The 19,142-nt window shown below is 43.1% G+C and overlaps 1 protein-coding gene across 5 annotated transcripts in view; it reads right to left on the bottom strand.

Moving 5' to 3' along the window:
* The window catches only part of PTPN13 (protein tyrosine phosphatase non-receptor type 13), a 173,096-nt gene that overhangs the window by 67,408 nt on the left and 86,546 nt on the right, over positions 1-19,142 (bottom strand). For all 5 annotated transcript variants that reach the window (XM_081959190.1, XM_081959192.1, XM_081959193.1 and 2 more), the window contains exons 9-13: positions 17,554-17,656; positions 7,017-7,236; positions 3,925-3,999; positions 1,448-1,622; positions 64-217 (exon numbers count right to left, since the gene is read on the bottom strand). In XM_081959190.1, coding sequence (XP_081815316.1) covers positions 64-217; positions 1,448-1,622; positions 3,925-3,999; positions 7,017-7,236; positions 17,554-17,656 — 727 coding nt within the window. The remainder of the gene's footprint in view (positions 1-63; positions 218-1,447; positions 1,623-3,924; positions 4,000-7,016; positions 7,237-17,553; positions 17,657-19,142) is intronic.

Here is a 19,142-nt window from a genome sequence, read left to right as displayed (position 1 = left end):
TTCCCCAGTAAAACACGGAGATGGGAGAAGAATGGTTTTAAAGCATGACCCAAATATACTCACTGAATCAGACTAATGTCATCCACAAAGAACTTAATCCGGAAGTACAAGATGAAATTTACTGTGTTTTTGTTCCTTTTCTTGGATTCTTCTTTCCAGCCATCAGGGGCTACTTTGCTTAGCTTCAGCTCTGGCTCGATGAAGAAATACTCGTTTTCTGTCATCAAAAGTTAAATAAACATAGAACATTCATAAGACATTGCACTTCAGTTGCTCTGCTTTGGTGATATATCCACAGTCTCCCAAACATGTGATTCTATTTGTTCAACAGAAGGAAATCAGTTTCCATCAGAGGAATTTAACTGCGCACATGCGTGGGGGGGGAAGCAGGGTGGGGTGTGGCGCCCCCCTGAAGACCATTTTTGGTCCCAGGAGGCTTCAGGGAGACCTGCTAGGCCCAAAAGAGGGTGCGGGGGGTGCGGTGCCCCCTGCAGACCATTTTTGGTCCCAGGAGGCTTCAGGGAGGCCTGCTAGGCCCAAAAGAGGGTGCGGGGGTGCAGTGCCCCCCCCCCGCAGCCCATTTTTGCTCCAGGAGGCTTCAGGAAGGCTTGCTAGGTCCAAAACGGGGTGGGGTGGGGGTTGACGCGCATGCGTGGGGGAGCAGCGCATGCGTGGGGGTTTATGTGCATACACAGTGGGGCGGGGCACATTGCATTATGGGTGTGGGCATGCACTTGATTTCAGCACACGAGGAGAAAAGGGTTGGCCATCACTGACAGAATAGAATAGAACAGAACAGAACAGGAGCAGAATAGTTGGAAGGGACCTTGGAGGTCTTCTAGTCCAACCCCTTGCTCAGGCAGGAAACCCTATACCATTTCAGATGAATGGTTGTCCAATCTCTTCTTTAAAACGTCCAGTGTTGGAGCATTTACAACTTCTGGAGGCAATTTGTCCCACTGATTCAATTGTTCTAACTGTCCGGAAATTTCTCCTTAGTTCTAGGTTATATAATCATTCCACATTTATCTTTCTGGATCAGGATATCGTGCCAGACTTCACATGGGGGCAAAGAAGGAAAAAAATAATCCTTCCAAGCCCTTTCATTTTTCCCACTTAAAATTCTTCTGAAAATATTAATTGAATGGTAACACGGGCGTGCATGTTTTTGCTATGGGTACAAATAGCAGGGGATTTTTAATGAAGAAAATGGCATAGTTATTCCCCTTTCTCTACACATCTGTCTCAATTCAAACCAGCTGTCTCTAATATGGGAAATAGATTTAGAGAGAAAAATGAATTTGCATCTCTCTGCCATAAAGGCTAGTCTGTTGTCCCCCCAAAATATGGAATTTATTTTTGTGGTCAGTAATGACTCATTCAAACACGACAGTTACAATTTGATAGCAAAGGAAAAACATCCAGGGCAATGCAATATTTTTCTCACCTTTTAAAGAAGCTAATCCAAACAAGTGATGCTCCATTAAACCAATATGGGCGACCACCATATCAAGGACATCTTTGCATAGGGTCTTCGTATCACAAGTCAGTTCTAGTCTTTGGCCACTTAAAAGCATGATGTTGATTTTCCGGCGATTGTCTTCATTCTTCCCTTTCTTGTTCTGATTTAAAAAAGAAACCCAGACTATCAACAATGACACAAAACTGCACACACAGCACAGGGGGCGGCTTCCAAAATTTCAGCAACGGGTTCTCTGCCCGGTTGCTGGGTGGGTGGACGTGGACATGGTGGGTGTGGCTTAGTCGACCTCCTGCACCATGGGGGGGGGAGGCGCTTTTCCACCCTCCTGAGGCTCCGGAGGCTTTCCTAAAGCCTCTGGAGGGTGAAAACTGCTTCACACAGACTCCGGAGGCCTATGGAGGCTGGAAAAGGGCCCATTTTTTGGCCTTCCAGGAGGCCCATTTCCCCCTCTCTCTGAGGCTCTGCGCGGCCTTGCACTTACCTCAGATCCAAAATGGGCCGCGTGGAGACTCGTGGGAGGGGTGAGGTAGGGTGGGAGGAGCCAGCCAGGGGTGGGATGTGAAAGTTCTCTGAATTGGCAATAACGTTAGCTACGGGTTCTGGGACGGCCATTTTTCCCTCTCTCCGAGGCTCTGTGCGGCCTTGCACTTACCTCACATCCAAAATGAGCCGTGTGGAGACTCCTACGAGGGGAGTGGGTTGGAGGGGCAAAGCAGGGTGGGAGGGGCCAGCCAGAGGTGGGATTTGGAGGTTCTCTGAACTGGCCATAACATTAGCTACGGGTTCTCCTGAACCGGGGCAAACCCGTAGCAGCCGATCCCTGACACAGCACCATAAATTATCCAAAGCATCCTTTTTTAAAAAACAAATATCCACTTTTCTAACATGGCACAGGAAATGGAAAGTAAAGGGAATGTCAATTTTATTTTTTGAAAATAAAATTGCACGCAGAGAAATACAATATACTGCAATGTGGAATTCGTATCAACCAGGACTATGTGCAGTTTTACTTGCCACATTCTTTTTTAAAAAATATATGCAGGAGGATATAACCAAGGCACCGTCAGCTACTCAAATACTAAAAGTTCAACTAAATGATATCACTTCTCTATTTCAGTTACCTTGCTGTCAGAAAACATAATCTATAAAAAATGTACCACATAGCTGCTGCTAAGACAGAATGTGTGATGAAAGGGAAGCTGTAACCACATAGATCATCTCCATTATAGAAACACCATTAAGAACTTCCAAATTCCAATAACTTCAAAGTACTAAAGAAAACGATGTAGAAAGCAGGCTAGTTATGTTGGAGCGACATAGACCTAAACTTCAGAAGTTTTTTAAAAAATGTATTACTGTACAGTGTTCGCAAGACTACAGGTTGATAATCTAATGATCTCCTACAAGGAGAGCCCCCATTAAAAAAAAACAGCATCTCCTTGCATTGTTAACCATGTCAAAGAAGACATCAATCTACACAAAGAGGAAAATTCTGACACTGGGAATGAAGGATCTGTTACGTAGTCAGAAATGAAACAAAAAGTTGTAACCCAGCACAAGATCATATCATCCTCATGAAGTAGTTTAATGGAATAAATAGAATTTAAAGAGGGAAGGCAAGGGAAGGGCGTTATCTGAATTGGAAAATATGATAGACAAGCCAAACTTCCCAATCTTTAGAGGTGGTGTTGAAAGCTCATGGTGATTGTCACACAACTTATCAGATAAATATTGCATGTGGAGTATTAAAATTCAGAGAAAGTTAAAACAATGATTGTCTTAAAAAAAGAGAGCAAAGAATCCACTAAGAGAGATCAAGCAGATTAAAAGTATAAAGGTAAAGGTTCCCCTTGCACATATTGTGCTAGTCATTCCCGACTCTAGGGGGCAGTGCAGAGGTGGGTTCCTACCGGTTCGGACCGGTTTGGCTGAACCAGTAATGGTTTTCTGGCCTGAGTCACCGGAACCAGCAAAATTGCACGCGCACCGAACAGGCAGTAATACCGGCAGCAACCCACCCCTGGGACGGTGCTCATCTCCGTTTCAAAGCTGAAGAGCCAGCACTGTCCAAAGACATCTCTGTGGTCATGTGTCCGGCATGATTAAACGCCAAAGGCACACAGAGCGCTGTTACCTTCCCACCAACGGTGGTTCCTATTTTTCTACTTCCATTCTTACGTGCCTTCGAACTGCTAGGTTGGCAGAAGCTGGGATAAGTAATGGGAGTTCACTCCACTACACGGCGCTAGTGATTCGAACTGCCGAACATTTCTGATCGACAAGCTCAGTGTCTTAGCCCCTGAGCCACCACGTCGCTATTAAGAGTATAGGAAGGATTTTATAGGTGGAAAAAAAAAACCCTTAAAGATCATCACATCACATACCATCAGATCATTGCTATATGCTGCTTACTGATAGTACATTTACAACAAAGGTCTTACCAAAATTGATTTTGGCAGGTCCAAGGAGGTAAAGGGTTCAATGGTAGTTTTTACGAACTCAGGACCAAAGAAATTCTGCAAATTAAAGAAACTCATTTTAGCATTCAGCATTCGTGCAATCAAAAACTGATAAGCAAGTGAAGACTTGACAGGAATAAAGCTCATAGTTATTACAGGAGGGAATTGACGACTGAAAATAGCTCTTCAAAATGAAGCTTAGTACACATAACAAATCTATTCATTTCTAGGACTCCGTTAGATAAACATTCTGTACATTAAACAAATAAATGTTGTTTGTCTGATTAAATAATTGCCTTGCGAAACAGAGGGGTTGGGAAAAATACTATTCTGCTAGAAATTCCCATCCCTAGAATTTATCTTGGAATTCTGGAAACTGTAATCCCAACATAAGGTAAGAGGATGGGGAGATATAAAAGCAGCAATAGTCATTCAGGCAACCATCTTTCGCCATGACATGGAAGGATGGAGCCATATTTTCCTTTCCTGTACATTATCTCAATTTATGAACACAGAGGAACAAAAATAAGGATCTATTCTGCAGACTACTACAAAGCCCATTCAGAATTTGCTGGGTTTTCTATTAATCAACCTCAATTTCTTGATGAAAGCCAGCAAGACAAACGAGAATGGCATTCCCATGGCATGATGATATACCAGGAAAATTTCTCCTGCCATGAAAACCTGATACACACATAAAACTGTAACTGAATTTTAGAATATCAATTACTGTGTTTCCCTGAAAATAAGACAGGGTCTTATTTTCTTTTGACCCCCCCTCCCCCAAATTAACACTTGGCCTTATTTTTGGTGGGGTCTTATTATTTTTGAAGTGCAGGAGGCAGTGAGCGTGGCTGCTGCTGTGTTGCGCCTCACTGGGCCTGCCGTTCTTTTTGCGGCGGCCCTTAGCATGATAGAAGGAGCATGGTGGCTAGAGTTGCAGGAGTGGCCGTTAGGAAAGGGTGTGTGGGGGGCATGTTCCCCCCTTTCTCCCCTTCCAGCCTCGCCTCACCTCATGTTGTTTGCAACCAACCAAAAGAAATGGCGGGAACCAGCTGCGCATGCGTTTAAATGTTTTTGAGAGGGCTCATTTTCGGGGTAGGGCTTATTTTAGCGCAGGTGCAAAAAAGCCTGAATGGGGTTATTATCTGGGGAGGTCTTATTTTCGGGGAAACAGAATAGAATATTAAGGATAATTAACGTTAATAATATTAGAATGTTGATTAGAATATTGAAATAGAATTTAAACAGAATTAGAACATTCTAATTAAATCATTAATCTTTTTTTTAAAAAACCCACAGGTCTTTCTAAAACGTATATGCAATGTTAGAGGGGCAATCTAACTGTGTTGGGGAGATTTGGAAAAGGTCATCAGCAGGAAACATTTCAGGATACTATTGAGTCATTGGTTTCCTATTGGTCATGATGTTGGTGTCCAAACTAGACACTATAGATTAGGTACACTTGCTTAAACTATCTCTGCTACTGTTGAGGCATGTAATATTTTAGTTGAGGCATTTTAATGTTGTACGCCGCCCTGAGTCCTTTGGAGAAGGGCGGCATATAAATCCAAATAAACCTAAACCTAAACCTAAACCTAGTAAGAATCTCCAGAGGGATAACATTTTCTAAGACAGAATGGCTTAAATGGCCTATCAGAACATCAACCATGAAATATGATGTTCATCCATCGGCGGACCACATTGTATCTGCAGGTGGCTGGTAAGGCCTCTATGGGTACGAAATGTTCTGCCACATGTTGGGCAGACATGGGTGGGCATCATTGTTGCAGCATGAAATATAAATACACACACACACACACACACACACACACACACAAATACATTTCTACATATATGAGTTGTCAACCTTATTTTACATAGTTTTCTCTCTGGTAATGCTATGCTGCTAACTAGGGCATACTAAACCTTTGCCAGACCTATATTTGAATACTGCTCACCTGTCTGGAACCCACACTGCATTTCGGACATTAAAACATTAGAGACAGTCCAGAGGTATTTTACAAGAGTAGTACTCAACTCCTCTGCTCGTAATAAAATTCTGTATACCACCAGGCTTGAAATTTTAGGCCTGGATAACCTTGAACTATGCCGTCTACATTCCGACCTGAGCTTAGAGCACAAGATAATCTGCCATAACGTCCTACCTGTTAATGACTACTTTTACTTCAACTACAATAACGCAAGGGCTATCCATAGATACAAACTAAATGTAGTCAGTTCTAATCTTGATTGCAGGAAAAACGATTTCAGCAATAGAGTAGTGTGGATCTACCTGAGTAGTGTGGATCTACCTGATCCTGTTGTTAGTTCCTCTAACCCCCATACCTTTTTACCTTAAACTGTCTACCGTGGACCGTATGCATTTCTTAAGAGGTCCCTAAGGGGGTGTGCATAAATGCACCAGTGTGCCTACCATCCCTGTCCTACTGTCCCCATTTATATGTACTCTTTTTATGTGTTTAGAGCTATGTTTGGCTTATTTATATCCATTTATTTGTGCCATTTTTTTCATGTGTTTTCATGCTTGTTTCCTTGAACTTGTTGACAAATAAATAAATAAATAAATAAATATACAGACAGACAAGACATAGATATATAGACACACACACACACACACACACACACACACACACATTTATTCCAAGCACAGACACAAAATATATGTGCTAACATCAGAACATACTGAAGCATTGTTAGAAATGACTATCAACCTTTATAAAGAATTAATTTGTGTTCAGCCAAGGGTTTTGCTCAACTGCTTAAAATAAGAGTTGGCAACTGATGAACTCACATCTGTTTCTAACCATTGTCTGGAGCTTCTGGGACTGCCCAAAAACCAGACCACTGAAATTTGTCAATCAATTGCTGAAAGCAAAACATTGCTATACAGGGAGGGATTGAGGGAGGGAGTGAGGGGGGGAGGAAGGAAGGAAGGAAAGAAGGAAGGAAGGAAGGAAGGAGCTGAATAGGTGTTTTAACCTCTCCAGTCTGCTTAGCATGGTGCTTTTTTAAAAGATGCAATCCTTGGCCCATCAGTGCCTTAACATTACCCTTAGCTTCCTTTGTGTCATGGCTGTTTCCAAAGCAATTTCCCTAAGTGGATCCTTTGTCATATTAAGCACAGTCGGCCTCACTATGTCTCCAGGATAGAGGCTGAGCCGAGACTGCCGGAGAGCCATTTTAGCTTGCAGTTGCATCATCTCCTCCTCCTGGCGCTTCAACATGACTTCCTGGCTTAGCAGGCTGTCTTCAGGAGTTGCTTCATACTGCCTGTGGATGAAAAGGAAAGTGAACGGATTGCCACGACAATGAATGAATGGCTCTGTAGCAGAGTTTAATAGAAAACCCGGCTTATAGATTCATAGAACTGCGGAGTTGAATGAGACCATACAAACGATCTACTTCAAGCCTTGACAATGTGCAGGAAAGACAATTAAACCATCTTTGACAGGCAGCTGTCTAGCCTTTCTTAAAAACTTTCAGAAATGGAGATCTCACAATCCTGCAGATAGATTGTTCCATTGCTCGGACCTTACTGGAAGTTTTTCCTTTATTTTAAGGAACAAAATAACTTTGGAAATGAAGATAAATACGGGGGAAAGAACCATTTATTTTTGCCCTTCCTTCATCTCCTCAGTTGATCAAAGGCAGATCTTAAGCATCTTTGCTTAGTAAGAAGAGGGGTTCCTTCCAGATCCTGGGACAAAGGCTTTTTAGAGTCGGGATGAGAGATGCAATATTTCAACTTCTGGTGGTTTAAGAAGTTACAAAATCCATACCTTGAATTCCAGAACTGTACATGTGGCTTTTTTCACTGCAACATGTATACACAGAGTTAAATTAAAATGATGGAGGAGGAGGAAGAGGAGGAGGAGGAGGAGGAGGAGGAGGAGGAGGAGGAGGAAGAGGAGGAGGAGGAGGAGGAGGAGGAGGAAGAAGAAAGAAAAAGAGGAAGAAGAGGAAGAGGAGGAGGAGGAAAAAGAAGAAGGAAGAAGAAGAAGAACAACAAGATGATGATGATTAAGATTATTATCCACTCTGTGGTTGTAAACTAATTAATATATGGAAGTTCCTTCTATTTAAACACAAAATTTTAACTTCTAAGACTCCCTCAAAAGCCTTCCTTTACTTGATTAATGTTTTAGGTCATCCTACAAATGCAACTCAACCCCTGAACTTCTTGGTTTGCCTTCTTAAATCAGGATGCAGGAATTACTTATTAACTTGGTGCTGGCATGATTACCACTCAGCTGGAAAATGAGTATATGCAGAAGAAATATTTGTCTCTTGTACTTACTGAAGCGTTGTTGCATATACTGTTACTAGTAGGGCTAAGGAATGAATTGGATAAATGCAGAATAAAAAGTGAAGCAAAGGTTTAGAGAGCAGAGAGACAAAATATCAGAACAGCAAGGTACAAATTTAACCTACAGAATGAAATATCCCAGAGACCAATTGCTTTGGAGACAGAAATATTTTAAGCAGAAGATTCGACAGCACATTGCCATTAACCAAAGGTTACCTTATGCAATATCCTTTATTTCTTACATTGAGTATTTTCCCCTACAGCCCTAATAGTATTATTATTTGTGTCAGGGGCAAGCAAGCAAACAGGGCTAGCCATAAACAGCTAGAATAAGCATGTTTATTGCCTCTACTTATGTTACAAGAATCTCTCCAGAAACACCCAAGTAAGGCTCCATGGATTTATGATGGAGAAGATAAAGCGATTCCAAGCTAGGCCCCCATTTGACCCCTCACTCCAGCCTAGCTGGCAATTTCCCAACAATTGGGTGGGAAAATAATAATAATAATAGATTTTTAAAAAGTCTGGTTAGTAGACATTGCAGAACATGAAGACAGCAGAAGAGAAGAGAAAAAACTGGAGAAAATCGCAAAATTCAAAGACCTCCAAACAGAAGTAGAGCAACTGTAGCAATAGAGAACAAAGATAGTATTAACAGTAATAGCTGTATTATCCAAAAACAACTGGAGCACCACTTGAACACCATTGGAATTGACAAAAATCAGTCAATTGCAAAAGGCAGCTTTACTTAGAACACCTTACACCGTACAATGATACTTTTCACACGATTAAGCAACAATACCTGTCCATCCTAGGTCCTTGGGAAGGACTTGATAGGTGGTTTAAAATGCCAAAGCCAGTGTAAACATCTGGCTAACTACATAACCAACCATAATAATAATTCACACTAATTGGATCTGCACATAAGTTACGCCAATTTATTACAACATCCTAGTTGCCTGGGAAGAATTTGATGTTTTTGAAGGCCAACACCAACTGCATGTGATTTCATGTTTATATATAGAAGAGAAGAGAAAGAACTGGAGAAAAATAAAAAGACCTGAAAATAGAAGTAGAATGACTGTGGCAAAAGAAAGCAAAGACTGTACCAGGTGCCTTGGGTGAAATCCCAAACAATCTGGGACACCTTTTGAATGCCATCAGCATCAACAAAACGATCATCGATCAATTGGAAAAAGCAGGTTTACTTGGAACAGCCTACGTCCTGCAAACCATACCTTTCAACACCATCAAAAAACTTCTGCCTATCCCAGGATCTTAAAAAGGATTCAACGGATCCTTCTTAAGTGGATAAAAATGCCAAATCCAGTCTGAACATCTAGCTGACAGTGCAGTGAATCCTAATAATATATTTTTTTTAAAAAAATCAATCACTCTGGGACAGAGGTATCAAACTCGATTGCATTGAGGGCTGCATCAGGGTTGTGCTTGACCTTCGGGGGCTGGATGGGCATGGCTAGGGTGGGCATGGCCAGCTTGACATCATTCGTGTCAGGGGGCACCTATGGTGCGCCGGGCGGACCTGGGTGAATCTTCCTGCAGCCCACTGCCAGTAAAAATGGAGCCTGGGAGGGCCGCATGCAGCCTTCACGACCTCTGTTTTTGTTGGTAAGGTACCGCAGATTGGTCCTTTGCTATTTCCAGGGTGGTTCCATGGGCCAGATGTAAGCACCCCATGGGCTGGATTCGGCCAAGGGCCTTGAGTTTGACATCCCTGCTCTGGGCATATACTGTATTTTTCAGAGTATAAGATGCACCATTTTCCCTCAAAAAAGAGGCTGAAAATCTGGGTGCGTCTTATATACTTAATACAGCATTTTTGCCTCCCCAAACCCTGCCCCCTTCACCAAAATGGCCATGCATTGCCTTTAGGAGGTGTATAGAGTACTCCTGGGGGCTGGGGCAGAAATGAGCGAAAAACTGGCTTTTTTTTTTGCTCAATTTTGGGGGGGGCACCCGCCAGGAGCACTCTACAAGCCTCCTTTTTTGGGGAGGTCTGCAGACTGCAAAAACTTTTTTTTAATTTGCCTCTTCAAAATCTTGGTGTGTCTTATACTCTGAAAAATATGGTAACTTTACTCTTGCAGAAAAAGTCTTTGCATGTTCAGATTTTCTCCACTTTACACACAAGCAAAAATATAGAGTTCAAGCATTGTAACCTGACAGGTTAAATAAATGAGTGACATATTAAGTTATGGTGGTTAAGGAACTGTTTCCTCAGATTTGTAGAAAAAGGGGGGATATTAGACTGAAAAGATAATTATGCCCCTCCAACCACAGCACAAAAATGCTCAGTAATCATTTCATGCCATGTTTTGTAACCCAGATTTTGCTCTCAGTTCATCACATTTGAGGCAATTTAAAATCTTCCTTAGAAGATTTTTAAAGTTGTGTTTTTCCTCTTTTCCCAGCAGGATCTCAGCTGTGGACAGGATCTATCATTGCTTTGCTTGTGATGTGGTGGATGATGGAGTCAAAGATTTGAGATCTGCCCTCAATAGTTATTTTGGCTTTGGCGGCAGGAGTTTCCTCAGAGGCTTTTGACCGTGTAATGACTGACCCAAGTGCTTGTCAGGTCTTACCCAGTCCTCCTTATGGAGGTAAATTTAACGCTCTTCTGGAATAGTGCTAAGCCAGCATTTCAAATACGGATATAGCGTTCTTTTGAAAAGAATACTAAAGTTCTGCTTGGGGGGGTCCATTGCTAAGTGAGACAGTTGTTAAGTGAATATTGCCCCGTTTTACCACCTATCTTGCCTTTTTTTTTTTGATAAGTGAATTACTGCAGTTGTTAAGTTAGTAACACAGCTATTAAGTGAATCCGGCTTCCCCATTGACTTTGCTTGTCAGAAGGCCACAAAAGGTGATCCCATGACTTCAGGACAGGCGTGAAATGCTCTGAAGTCTGCTACCGGTTTGCTTCGCGCACGGATGTGCACCGCAGGCTCTAAGAAGCCTTTTCTGAGTCTGCACATGGAAGTAGAACATCGGGGGGGGGGCAGGGGTGAAAACAGCTGTGTTGCCGATTTAGATTCACTAGAAAGCATTCTAGTGAATAGAAATCCTGCGGCACAGCTGATTGTTGGAACTTTTTTTCTTACTTTTTTAAAGCATTTTTTTTTACATTTTTTTTTAGCATTTTTTCGGGCGAACTGGTAGTTAAAAAATTGCTTAATTTTTTTTTAAAAAAAGTTCTGACGATCAGCTGTGTGACAATCAGCTGTGCTGCGCAATTTTTAGCGACTATAAATCTCACGGCACAGCTGATTGTTGCACAGTTGACTACCAGTTCGCCTGAAACGGTAGTATTTTTTACTACCATTCAGCAAAGTCTTTCAAGGCAGGATTTACAGTCACAGACCTTATCTGGCTTGGAAAGATGCCAGGCAGATATCTGCAGAACTTGGCAGAATCTCGGAGAGTCACGAACCAAATTGAGCAAACTAATTGTCTCCTGCAAACTCCACTCCCCCTTTGCTCCTCTTTTATTTCCTCTGGGAGGGGCCATTCATCGTCTGGCCTTACTCCCAAGTCGACCCGTTCTTTAGCTGTTCCCTTTGTCTGGCAACCCTGCACATGCACACACTGGGAACAGGCTCCAGCTGTTCGTCTGCCTCACTGATGTCTGGCTCTGAAGGCAGCTGATAACTGTCAGACGGCTCTGGCCCCCTCTCTGCCTCCGACACAGAGCCCTCATGAGAGCCTTCCCCAGACTCCAGGACTGGCCCATGTTCCTCCCCAACCTCCTCACTGTCTGAATCTGCTGCCAGCACGTGGGCCACAACAGTGACATACATAATATTAACATATTATGTTAATATATCCACATGGATTGCCCAAATCAGTCATGCAAGCTAAATAAATAAATATTTTAAAATATCCACCACGTTTTGGACCTCATTAACTATATCCAATAATATGTCTGAATAGTACAAAGGTGAACAAAGATGCCTTTTAAGAAAAGAGGCTCAATTTAACATGAAAAATGAACTGTAAGAAAGCCTTTACATCATACAATTAGATCTGTACATTTTTATCTGCCTTCTAATTTAACCTAGTCCTCCACCTCCTCTTCCTCCTCCTCTTCCAGAAAACTGCCCTAAAAAAACCCTATAGAGAGCCAAGGGATTACACCTAATATTTTATGTATACATGTATAACTAATCTTTCCATTTCACAAATGGCCCGAGAAGTCTTGTGCTTGAAATGAACAAATATTATAATACACTTTTGTATGAATTGCATGTAATGCTGAAGGCACGCCTGAATAAGCTAAATTTAAAAATAAAATATATGGCTCTAGTCTTTTTAAAAAAAATGAATTTGCAAATGGATAACAGCTGGGGGATATATTCCACACAATTCCAAACTAATTTGTTTGGTTTCATTTTTTCCCCACTCCCCTATTACTCGATTTTTTTCAATATGGCTTGTAAAGTTGTTTTCCCACAGCAGCTTTCGTGGGCTTATTAAACCAGTTGAGGCCAAGGGGGCACCGTGAATATTATATGGTGACTAAGACTAGAACATTTAGCATTTCTGATTAGCTGATCTTATCTCAGAATATCGCCAACCGGAGCAAGAAAGAAATAACCTTCTGTTTTAAGGTGTGACAGAAGGAGCATAAGCCATCTGCTACAGTCGTCTTGAAACTGAATGGCAAAGAAATGATTAAGACCTGGAATGAAGGTTGCAGCCAATATGTCAGTTTCCTGTGGGTGGATAAAGGGTGGGGAGATTTATAATAGAAGAAGGTGCAGCATGTTAAGGGGGCGGGGGGAATACATCCCTGCAGTCTCCTTTGCTAAAAGGTATTTATGTTGGCATGGAGATTTCAACAACCTGAAATTTACCACACTGATAATACTCCTGTTTTTTTACACAACGCAACCTTCCACCCCACCACACAGTTTTCTCTAAAAGCAGTCACAAGCTTGGAAAACAAGACAAGGGTTTCCCCCCCCACACCCATCTCTGTCTTCTTTCTGTTTTATTTGGCTTGCACCAATCAAGGACAATTCTCTTTAAAAACAGTTCAAAAACATATTGCAGCAACTTGAAAGGAACTTTTTAGTGCTGCTTGATTTGGTTTTAATCTTGAGTATGATATTTGAAAGGGGATTTTGCTTATTTTACTGGAAATTTGTAAAGTTGGTTCAGGTAGTTAGAGAGTTACAACTGTTTGTTTAGCGACCTTTTGAAGTTACAACAGCACGGAAAAAGAGACCTACAACCGGACCTCACACTTACTACTATTGCAACAGGGTCATATGATCAGAATTTGGGGAAATGGAATGGAATGGAATAACAGAGTTGGAAAGAACCTTGGAGGTCTTCTAGTCCAACCCCCTGCTCAACCATTTTAGACAAATGGTTGTCCAATCTCTTCTTAAAAACGTCCAGTGTTGGAGCATTCACAACCTCTGGAGGCAAGCTGTTCCACTGGTTAATTGTTATAACTGTCAGAAAAAATCTCTTTAGTTCTAGGTTGCTTCTCTCCTTGGTTAGTTTCCATCCATTGCTTCTTATCCTGTCTTCAGCTGCTTTGGACTCCCTCTTCTTTGTGACAACCCCTGAGATATTGGAACACTACCCCTCGCTAGGGCTGAGAAGAACCCAAAAAGAGAACAGAAACTCTACTCTGCTGCCCACTGAGGGAGCAAAAAAACCCAAGGCAACAACTAGCATATAACTTCTCTTCTGTTATGGCCCGCCAGCGGCCAGAAAAGCTTGCAGCAGATTCAGACAGTGAGAAGGTTGGGGAGGAACATGGGCCAGTCCTGGAGCCTGGGGAAGGCTCTGATGAGGGCTCTGTGTCGGAGGCAAAGAGGGGGCCAGAGCCATATGACAGTTATCAGCTGCCTTCAGAGCCAGACATCAGTGAGGCAGACAAACAGCTGGAGCCTGTTCCCAGTGTGCGCATGTGCAGAGTTGCTAGGCCAGTGATGGCGAACCTATGGCACGCGTGCCACAAGTGGCACGTGGAGCCATTTGTCAGGGCACGCGAGGCGCTGCCCTGTCGGCTGGACAGCGTGCACGGGCGCACTGGCCAGCTAAGGTCACCTTTTTAAAAGCTATTTTTGGCATTCCCCAGGCTCCAGAGGCTTTATAGGGCCTGGGGAGGGCGAAAAGAGCCTCCCCCGCCCCCCCGAGGCTTCAGGGACCATCTGGAGGCTTCCCTGACGCCTTCGGAGAGCTTAAAACCACCCTCCGAGCAACCCGGAAGTCACTTCCAGTTTGCTTGGAGGGTGGTTTTAAGTGTTCCGAAGGCTTCAGGGAAGCCTCCGGACGGTCCCTGAAGCCTCCGGAGGGTCTTCGGAGGGGCGGGGGAGGCTCTTTTCGCCCTCCCCAGGCTCCTATAAAGCCTCTGGAACCTGGGGAGGGTGAAAAAAGCATGTAAAAATGGGGGGTGGTCGCGCGTTGTGCGCGCATGCGCACTGGGGGGGTTGCACATTGCATTATGGGTGCGGCACGCCTGCACACGACCCCCCTGCGCTCCCCCCACTTGTGGCACGCGAGCCAAAAAAGGTTCGCCATCGCTGTGCTAGGCGAATGGAACAACTAAAGAACAGGGATCGACTTGGGAGTAAGGCCAGACGATGAATGGCCCCTCCCAGAGGAAATAAAAGAGGAGCGAAAGGGGAGTGGAGTTTGCAGGAGACAATTAGTTCGCTTAATTGGTTCATGACTCTCCGAGGCTCCCTGCCAAGTTCCGCAGATAGCTCTCCAAGCCAGATAAGGTCTGTGACTGTAAATCCACCTTTGAAAGACTTTGTTGAATGAACAGAATTCACAATAAATTAATAAAAGCGGTTTTTGTCGGGACAAGGAGTTTGTTTCACGCTCTTGGAAAGCCTCGGTCAGAACAGTAATTTGGTAATGGTCTTGTTTGCAGAAGGCCTAGAAACAAAGCCTCATTACAGAAGCGGCCTTAGCAACGGATGTAAATTGCATCGGGTGCTCAAAGGTTTTTAGGAACAACACTGCATGGAACACTGAGTGTGCATTCCTAATTAGGATCTTACTTTTATTTTGACTTGGCTCAGAACCCAAAGCTGCCAACACAAGGTTCAAATGCAAAGACAGTCCTGACAGCAGAAGCCTGACAGCACCGCAGACTTGAAGAGAAGCTCACAACGAGCTGAGTGAATAAGCTGTGACAGAGCAATTATCGTAGATCGTTCTAGCTTTCCCTCTAATAACTGGGACAGGTGATCCATGGCTACACATTCCAGCCATGTATTTCATTTCTTCCCATTCATTGTAGGGGTTGAGAGGAGGGGAAGTGGGCTGAATAAATGTTCTTTATTCTGTTGCAGACAAATCCTTGCTCTCCCACACATTTCTTAGGGAATGAGTCACAAATATTTCTGCCTTAGTCTCTACCTCAGACTGGCGGAACGAGGAGCAACTTCAAGTCTGAGCAAAGCCAATGCAGGGGAGATAGTGAGACACATTTATAAGCTGTGAAAAAGTTGGGAAATATAACACGTTTGTCTGTGAAGTGGTAGAATCTTCTGCCTGGAGTTCTGAAAGAAATTCATACAATTTCTGTGGCAGGCCACAAATCAGTCTAGTACTATAAATTATAGACCCGTGATGGCGAGCCCATGCCACGTGTGCCACAGGTGGCACGTGGAGCCATTTGATAGGGCACGCAAGGCATGCGCGCACTGACCAGCTGACTTCGGCCTTCATTTTCTGCTGTTTTTCTCCCTCCTGAGGGAGAAAAACAGCCCTATGGGCACCCCAGAAGTTTGGGAACGGACTACTGGATTGCCCATACGGCCGTTTTTCACCCTCCGGAGGGCCGGGGAGGCCGTTTTTGCCATGTGAAAAATGGGCCATTACATGCAAAAAGCGGGGGTTGTGCGTACATGCACAGGAGGTCGTGCGTGGATGCGTGGGGGTTGCACGTGCATGCGTGGAATTATGTTTGTGGGCACACCAACGCATGACCCCCCCCCGCACACGACCCCCCCGAAAAAGATTAGCCATCTCTGTTATAGACTTAATACAATAGTAGAGTTGGAAGGGACCTTGGAGGCCTTCTAGTCCAACCCCCTGCCTAGGCAGGAAACCCTATACCGTTTCAGACAGATGGCTATCCAACATCTTCTTAAAGACTTCCAGTGTTGGAGCATTCACAACTTCTGGAGGCAACTTCTGTTCCACTGATTAATTGTTCTAACTGTCAGGAAGTTTCTCCTCAGTTCTAAGATGCTTCTCTCCTTGATTAGTTTCCACCCATTGCTTCTTGTTCTACCCTCAGGTGCCTTGGAGAATAGTTTGACTCCCTCTTCTTTGTGGCAACCCCTGAGATATTGGAAGACTGCTATCATGTCTCCCCTAGTCCTTTTTTCTCTTAAGCTAAACATACCCAGTTCCTGCAACCGTTCTTCATATGTTTTAGTCTCCAGTCCTCTAATCATCTTTGTTGTTCTTCTCTGCACTCTTTCTAGAGTCTCCACATCTTTTTTACATCGTGGCGACCAGAACTGAATGCAGTATTCCAAGTGTGGCCTTACCAAGGCATTATAAAGTGGTATTAACACTTCACGTGATCTTGATTCTATCCCTCTATATCAGTTGAGTATATTTCTTCGCTATATGTATATTCCATCTTTCTTCCAGCAGCTTCCATCAACATACAGATAGTCCTCAACTTATAACCATTCTTTTAGTGACCGTTCAAAGTTACAATGACACTAAAAACAGTGACTTATGACAATTTTTCATGCTTACGACTGTTGCAGCATCCACCTTCTTTTGAGAGGAGAATCATCTAATATATCTCTTTTTTCGAAGAGTTTGTTATTTGTATAGGTAAAGGTTCCCCTCACACCGATGTGCTAGTCGTTCCTGACTCTATGGGGCAGTGCTCATCTCCGTTTCAAAGCTGAAAAGCCAGCGCTGTCCGAAGACGTCTCCGTGGCTGGCATGACTAAACGCTGAAGGCACACGGAATGCTGTTACCTTCCCACCAAATGTGGTTCCTACTTTCCTATTTGCATTTTTACATGCTTTCGAACTGCTAGGTTGGCAGAAGCTGGGACAAGTAACGGGAGCTCACTCCGTTACGCGGCGCTAGGGATTCGAACCACTGAACTGCCGAACATTTCTGATCAACAAGCTCAGAGTCTTATCCACTGAGCCACCGCATCCCTTGTTATTTATATAAAGACATTCAATTATGAACATACCGGTAGATCAGGAGACAAACTGTTAGCATGTTAACTCTTGTCTTTTCTTTTTTTTACCTTGATCTTTGTCCTGGTTTTTGACCAGATGAAGAGGTATCATCTATTCTTAAGGAAGAGCCACTGGATTCATCTTTGAGCGCTTCATACCTCCTCACTGGCACTTAAAGAAGAAACAAGAAAATTCATGATTTAAGGTTGGATGAGGATATTTTATTGGCACATAAAATATTCACTGATGAAAAAAGTTACTTTTGAAGGAACCACGCACATATTTATGTCCACAGTAGCAAGATTTTAAAAAAAATCTTCTGGTGACCCATGTTTCTTAGAAATATTAGCACTAGCAATAGCACTTAGACTTATATACCACTTCACAGTGCTTTCCAGCCCTCTCTAAGGGGTTTGCGGAGTCAGCCTATTGCCCCACAACAATTTGGGTCCTCATTTTACCCACCTTGGAAGGACGGAAGGCTGAGTCAACCTTGAGCCTGGTGGGATTTGAACTGCCAAATTTCTGGGAGCTGGTGATCAGTAGAAGTAGCTTGCAGTACTGCACTCTAACCACTGTGCCACCACGGCTCCTCAAAATATTGCATCTTTTTTCCACAGAAACATAAACTTTATTAACCAAGAAACATTGAAATATGGGCTAACTGCACTTCTGGATGGGACACTGTTTATCTCAAGAAGCAAAAAAAAAAAATTCTAGGCAAATTGTAATAAGGAAATAAAGTTATATCTTTTGTTACATCTTAAGGATGTCTGGAGCAGATTTACAAGAATTTTGTCCAATAGTACCCAGCAGAGATTGGGAACATGGCACTCATGTCATTCAAAATACCCATGGATACCTTGGGGGAGGGGGGGGCACCAGTAACTTTTGTGTTTTTCTAATTTTTATTTTATTACGTTTCTTTTAATTAAAGGGGAAGATAGGGAAATGGTCATGCTTCAAAAGGCTAGCTTCCTGAATCATATTGATTTTCAACAAATATTGTGAGGATCCATACTATAGAATGTGCACCTAACGTTTCATTTGAAATTATGTCTATCTATTCAAAATGGAGGGACGCGGTGGCTCAGTGGCTAAGATGCTGAGCTTGTCGATCAGAAGGTTGGCAGTTCAGCGGTTCGAATCCCTAATGCCCCGTAACGGAGTGAGCTCCTGTTACTTGTCCCAGCTTCTGGCAACCTAGCAGTTCGAAAGCACGTAAAAATACAAGTAGAAAAATAGGGATCATTTTGATGGGAAGGTAACAGTGTTCCGTGCACCTTTGGCATTTAGTTATGCCAGCCACCTGACCACGGAGACGTCTCAGGCAGCACTGGCTCTTCGGCTTTGAAACAGAGATGAGCACCGCCCCCTAGAGTCGGGAACACTAGCACATATGTGAGAGGGGAACATTTACCTTTTACAGATCTCTGCAACAGATTTACAAGAATTTTGTCCAATAACAGTACCTAGTAGAGATTGGGAATGTGGCACTTGTGTCCATTAAAACACCCACAGATAGCTTTTTTGGCACTAGTAACTTTTGTGTTTTCATAATTTTTATTTTATTAAGCTTCTTTTAATTAAAGGGGAAGATAGGGAAATGGTCATGCTCCAAAAAGCGAGCTTCCAGAATCATATTTATTTTCAACAA

This window comes from Natrix helvetica (genome assembly GCF_964273705.1).
Source record: "Natrix helvetica genome assembly, chromosome: 7".
NCBI lineage: Eukaryota > Metazoa > Chordata > Lepidosauria > Squamata > Natricidae > Natrix > Natrix helvetica.
The sequence above is the reverse complement of the archived record's forward strand: the minus strand, read 5'-3'. Positions and strand labels throughout refer to the sequence as shown.